This window comes from Vitis vinifera, chromosome 10 (assembly GCF_030704535.1).
Source record: "Vitis vinifera cultivar Pinot Noir 40024 chromosome 10, ASM3070453v1".
NCBI classification, from domain to species: domain Eukaryota; kingdom Viridiplantae; phylum Streptophyta; class Magnoliopsida; order Vitales; family Vitaceae; genus Vitis; species Vitis vinifera.
This window is the reverse complement of record NC_081814.1, coordinates 25,840,674-25,847,138: the sequence shown is the minus strand read 5'-3', so window position 1 is coordinate 25,847,138 and position 6,465 is coordinate 25,840,674. Positions and strand designations below refer to the sequence as shown.

The window sequence follows — 6,465 nt, the reverse complement described above, 5'->3', positions numbered from 1 at the left end:
CAAATAAGGAATGTGAGGAATATTCCGACTTGTTGACCATTGGGTGGGGTAGTGATTAAATGAATGTTCTCATGTGGAAAATGTGATAAGAGAAAATTTGATTGAGATGGTTTAGTCATTTGCAATCAAAAGCAACTAATGATTCAAGTTAAAATGTCTCATATGAAGAAGACTTCTGTAAGAATGATGGTGAGTCAACACTTAATTGGCCATTATGTTATTTGATTAAATGATTTTAGATATAGCTTCCTATTAAAGTAGTATATATTCATGTTGTTGGTACCAAGTAGTTGGGGCTTGAGGTTTTTGAATTGACCTCAATATGAACAATACATGAATCTAATGGCCCATGGAAAAATCATAAGTGATCTTGTATTTGTCTGATCTAATTGTATTCTATGTCTATAAACACCAAAAGCATGAAAAGACATAGAACATTGTAAAGATTGTTTGTTTGCAACTTCAGTGTAGATAGTTATGTTGCAAGACGTGATTTTTGTTGTTATTTGATAGGCATATTGGTCGTGTTAACAAAAAGGTTTTAATTAGTGAAAGTGTTCAATTGATGATATGTAGGAGATTGGTGGACTCCAGTTAACTTGGGTGTGACATAAAATAGATATGATGAAAACAAATCAATTTTTTGTCAATGGGAACCTCTAATGTTCCCATTGACCATTTATGTTACTCCTTTAAAGGGGTTGTAAAGGTCCAACAATGCAATACTTTTATGACTAAAAGTTGTAGATTTTCTTAAATCAAAACCTATTCCACGCTACATACCCAAAGCCGATTGTCAATTTCTATATATTTTAATTGCCTTCAATATGAATATAGCCTTATTGACTGGTGGAATATCTCCTATACGATTATAATGTGATTATTTGATAATTAAGTGCTTTTAAGAGGAAGCCTCCTACAGCTCTTGTTTCAATTTCCAGGGAAATAATATTATGTTCAACTTTGCAGTTGTTTTCGAAAGTGGTAAGTTGAATGAGAATGCATCCATTTCATAACTTTCATTTTGCTTTTGTAGCTACATTTATAGTTGCCCCACCCTACCAACGGTGAGCAACTCCATCATGGCTGAACAGGTATGGAATTGATGTTTTATCCTTCCAATGGTTGGGGAAAATCATCAATTTGCAAATATAGTACAAAAGATAGAATCAGACATCTTATGTTAGTCAGCTGCAGCTGTGCCCTGTGTGATGCAGGAACACGGAACTTGGGTGCCCAAACAAGAGCCAAATAAAGGCGGAGGCTCCAGCCCCAACAATTCCATCCATTAATTGTATCAAAAAAAGGAATTGTACGTTCTCAAGGATTTGATGTCCCTCAGATCCGGCAATGAATTACAATTTAATGGTGATTGATAAATAAGATAGAATAGGTTTGGCTGATTATTCCTGCTACTAACACAATATTTAAAAGCAATCAAGATCATAAGAAATAATTCCCAAACATGAATTTATTTGTGTCAATGGCAGGTTTACAATTTCTGAGAAATGATGTTTTCATCTTAAAGAATGTTCCCAGATTTTCTTCAGCTGCCACAGTTTATTTCAAACACCTACACCTTTCTTGTCCGACGGGCAACATTCAGTGCCACAGCCAGAAGGAGCCTATCTTTCATTTTCTCGACAAAACGAAAATATGCATACCGCCATGAATTCTTGATTATCAAAGTGCCACAAACTCCCCAGAATCCTATGATGAATCCCAGTCCCATGCTAACAAAGAACCATGGCAATTCAGAGTCATCTCCCTCTTCATCATCTTTGTCTTCTCCTTTCCCGGTTGGAATTGTTCCATTGTTGTCATGGCACTCTGTCGTTAGAGGAAATCCACAAAGTGCGAGGTTGCCCTGGTAAATAGACTGATCAAAGGTTTGAAACTGGTTGCCTGTTGGGATTTTCCCAGACAAGTTATTGTGTGCCAGATTCAGGTGAGCCAAAAAGGTCATGGAAACCATGGTCATTGGAATTCGACCAGAAAGTTTGTTTCTTGATAGGTCTAGAGTCTCCAACCACTGCAAATTTCCAATATTTTCTGGTATAGTTCCCCCCAAATTATTGCTGGACAAATTCAAGGTTCCCAGTTTCAGAAGGCTTGTTAGTTCTATAGGAATCTCTCCTGATAAGCTATTATTGGACAGATCCAAACTATTCACAAGGTAGAGAATGTCATAGTATTCCAGTGCTCTTCCTTTTGCAACAAGTTTCAAGCTTCCCTCATACCGTGCTAGATCATCATCCGAAAGTTCAGATTTGAAGCCACTCAAGTTCCCAAAACAAGGAGGAATGAATCCTGACACATTGTTGTGTGAGAGGTCCAGTATGTGAAGCGCGGAAAGGGCACATATTTCTGAAGGAATTTTACCGCTGAAGAAGTTGGACCGCAAGGCTAAAATCAATAGGGATGACATGCTTTCTCCTATCCAGGATGGAATGTTTCCAGAAAACTTGTTATCACCAAGATCAAGGCTTTCCAAGGCACTGCAGTTTTGCAGCTGGGAAGGAAGTTCACCAGAGAGATTGTTATCGGATAGCACCAAGAATCTGAGTGCCGTGAGGGAACCCAGTGATCTTGGTATTGTACCTGAGAGGCTGTTGTTTGACATATCTATAATATACAGGGAAGGCATCTTGTTCCAGAACTGAGGAATTTCTCCAGATAAATTATTATTAGAGATAACCAAGGTGATCAAAGCCTGTAGATTACCCATGGACCAAGGAATGCTACCATTCAGAGAGTTCCGAGAGATATCTAAATCTGTCAAAATGGGCATTACTTGAGCGATGTTCTGAGGAATCGGTCCAGAAAATAAATTATCCCTCAGATACAGTGTGCTTACATTAGACGACCACAGTGGGAGAGGACCATCAAAGAGGTTTGAACTCAAATCAACATTGGCTAAGTAGCTGAACACTAATGAGTTTGGAACTCTGCCACTTAATTGATTATAAGCAATGTCGAGTTCACGGAGCTGCAAATTCAACTTCCATAACCAATCTGGTATAGTGCCTGAAATTCTAGCATTATTAAGCACTACAGTGGTCAACTCATTTTGACTTCTGAGCCAGGTAGGAAATTTGGGACCCAATTGACAAGATCTAAGGTTGATGTATGTGAGTTTGAAAGGAGGAGCCCAGTCAGAGGAGACGTTGAAAACCAAAGAAACATTTGGAGAACTTCTAGTAATCGACAGCTGCTTTAAGCTTGAGAGGTTGGCAAAATGAGCTTCTGTTATGACACCTTCCCATGAGTTCCCATTGAGCTCTAGCACGACCAGTGATGAGAGTTGTCCAAGGCTGTCTGGGATGATCCCACCCATTTGATTCTGCGAGAGGTACAATTCCTGTAAAGAGGATAACCTCCCAATGGATTCTGGAATTGAACCGCTGAATGAATTAGACCGTAATTGAAGGTATCTTAAATTCTTAAGATGCCCCAATGAATCTGGCAGGTTTCCAGTCAGTTCATTGAATCCCAAATCCAGATTCTCTAAGGTGCTGTAAGAGCATGCAGATAAGCCATCGAGGAACTCAGTTATCTCACCAGAAAGTTTGTTAACAGAAAGAATCAATGTCCGCAAACAGCACAAATTTCCCAGTGTTCTCGGAAACTCTCCTTCAATGTTCGAATTCTGGGACAAATCAAGTAGCTGGAGAGAAGTGAAGTTTTGGAATGCATCCGGGAGTCCACCTTGGAGGTTGTTGGAGTTGAGATCAAGGTACACAAGGCTACTGAGATTAAATAACCAGTGAGGAATGGTGGAGTCAAACTCATTGTTTGAGAGATCAAGAATGGAAAGAGAAGTAAAATTGAGAAATGGAAGAGAAAGAGAAAAATTGGAAAGTTGACAGTTGGGCATGTGCAACTCCAGAAGAGAAGGTAAAGTATTAATGGTCTGAAGCCAGTAGGCTGCAGCCTCGCTGAGATCAATACCTCCCAAGTTAAGGTACTTCAAAGAAGAAAGGCCTGACAGCCATTCCAGGCCATTCTTGTTTGGTTCGATAGAGTATGTGTTCAGATCAAGGTAGCGCAAGTTTGAGAGGTTTGCAATATTTGGAGGGATCATACCACCAAAGGATGCTCCAGAGAGATTGAGATATCTCAACTTCCCAAGTGATCCAATGAATTTAGGAATTTCCATTCCCCCAAAATTATTCATGCTGAGGTCCAGATAATTCAAATATTTCAAACTGAGCAAAGAAGGATTGATCTCACCACCCAACTCGCTAGCTGTTCCATCGCCCTCCAAACTGTTTGGGAATGGGTTGCCAAGTTTGAGCTTGATGACGCGTCCAGTCCTGTTATTGCAGCTAACTCCTCTCCATTTACAACAATCTTCTCCAACCCAAGATGACAGCCGACCTGAAGGATCTGTGAGGCCTTGTTTGAACTTGAGAAGTGCTTCCTTCTCAACTTCTAGGCAATCCATGTTCTGATTGGCATCACATGAGCTGAGTTTAATTGTTCCTTGGGACAAAAACCCAGATAGTAGGAGGAGGGAAAGAAATTGAGTAATGACATTGCACATGATTATGTTATGATCAAAGTGTAAGAGGAAGAGTTTCTCTTCTATCCAACAGAATGCTGAATTAATCTACTTATAGAACAAATTAGGTGCCTGAGGGAAAGATTTAGCCGGTTGATGTGGTTAGGACATTTGACCCCCACATGGTGGTTGCTAGCAGTCAATATGGAAATGCTTTGCCCTTTTTGAGACGCTAGAATGTGAACATCTTTATAGGTTACGATGTGAACATTAGAAACTCTACGAGGAAGTGTAGACATTCAATACCTTGTTCCAAAAGGAGGAAGAAGTTTCTGATATCCTCACCAGCTACTAACTTGAGAACTCTATTCCCATTTGACATTATCCTGATTCCTGACTGCTATAGCCTAAATTCGCTATCAGTGATAATGTTAGCTTCTTTATACACATTTATGACTTATGATCTTGTCAAATAACAAACTACGACAGCCCGACTCCTGGTGGGGGTTGTTAGCAGCCACAATAGAAAAATTGAACGGGGTAGGGAATTTCAGCAGTTCAGCCTTCCTGTCCTTAATGAAAATGTCTTGTCTTCTTTGTTTTGCAGTGTGCCCTCTTTGACACGCTAAAGTCTGAACATATTCTTTAATAGGTCCAGATGTGGACGTGAAAACTTTACTAGAATTTGTAACAATGTCATGTTCTAAGAGGAAGAAAATTTCAGACTTTAGGCATCTGGAGCTGCCGGCCTTGGTTTAGGTTGCTAAAGTCTTGCTCCTATTTTGGTTTAGAAAAAGACGCATAAGTTTAATAATTCAAATGAAATTAAATATGTGAAGAAAAAACATCTCTTTCATATCTTCATTTGCTATTCTAAACTATTGACGTGTTTTACTCTATATTCCCCTTTAACACAATTCTTACAATTATAGCCAAAATTTGCTATAGAATAAGAGGAAATGTGTTTGTTTATCAGAATGCTTACCTATCATCTTGTTGAAAGATTTATTAATGTCATAAATATTTTGCATGTCATTAGAATTATTTATTCAAGACCCTATATTTTCATTAGTAGGAACATTTCTGAATCACTTTCAATCTTCATCTGCCTTATATCGCCTCCTCTCTGTCAGAGACCATCTCTCAAACCGATACTTCCCTCGAAATCAAACCTAGTATACGTCAAAAAAAAAAAAAAAAAAAAGTTCATAGAGTGCATAATGACATTGAAACACATATTCCATTTGGATGGTACTTGGAAAAATCAAATGGATATTTTCAAATTGATCTATAGACATGAATTTACAGAGTCATGTAGAAAATGAACAATAGACAATTGCACTAGTACCATTAATCATAAAAAATAGTAGAGATGAACATGCACAATAACAACAATTAGTGTATAGTTGTTTTGACTACACCGGTCTTGGAGATTGTGTTGGGATGTTCAGTTAAAGTAGTCAAAGTTGTTAGAATTTCATTCTGTTAATAATTCCTATTTTTTGGGACATGTTGGTAGGATTTGACTATTTCCTTAGCCATTTACCACGTTCTTACGTGGGCTGTTTGTTTCCTTTTTAATCTCTTTTGTAAGGCTTATATAAGCCCATAGCTTGTTTTGAATTGAATAAGACTCATTCTCATATTGTGAGTGAATTGCATTATGTCTACAGTTTACAACAATCTGGTATCAGAGCCCCATCATAGGGCCTGATTGTGAGAGAAAAGAAACCGCAGTTTCTTGTAGAGAGAAAGAGTGAAAAGAGAGTAAGATAAGAGAAAGAGTGATCAAAGTATGGCAGCTGAAAGTAGTAATTTTGTTCAACCTGCAATTCCTAAGTTCGATGGCCATTATGATCATTGGTCTATGCTTATGGAAAATTTTCTTCGTTCAAAGGAGTATTGGAGCCTGGTCGAGAATGGAATCCCTGCTGCAGTAGAAGGAATAGAGCCTACTGAAG

The 6,465-nt window shown here is 38.4% G+C and overlaps 1 protein-coding gene across 1 annotated transcript; it reads right to left on the bottom strand.

Moving 5' to 3' along the window:
• Positions 1 to 1,451: 1,451 nt before the first annotated feature.
• Positions 1,452 to 4,582, bottom strand: LOC100265136 (receptor-like protein EIX2). The gene has a single exon (XM_002273788.5). It carries the CDS (start codon positions 4,544 to 4,546, stop codon positions 1,574 to 1,576), a length of 2,973 nt encoding a protein of 990 aa, XP_002273824.2. The 5' UTR covers positions 4,547 to 4,582; the 3' UTR covers positions 1,452 to 1,573.
• Positions 4,583 to 6,465: the final 1,883 nt, after the last annotated feature.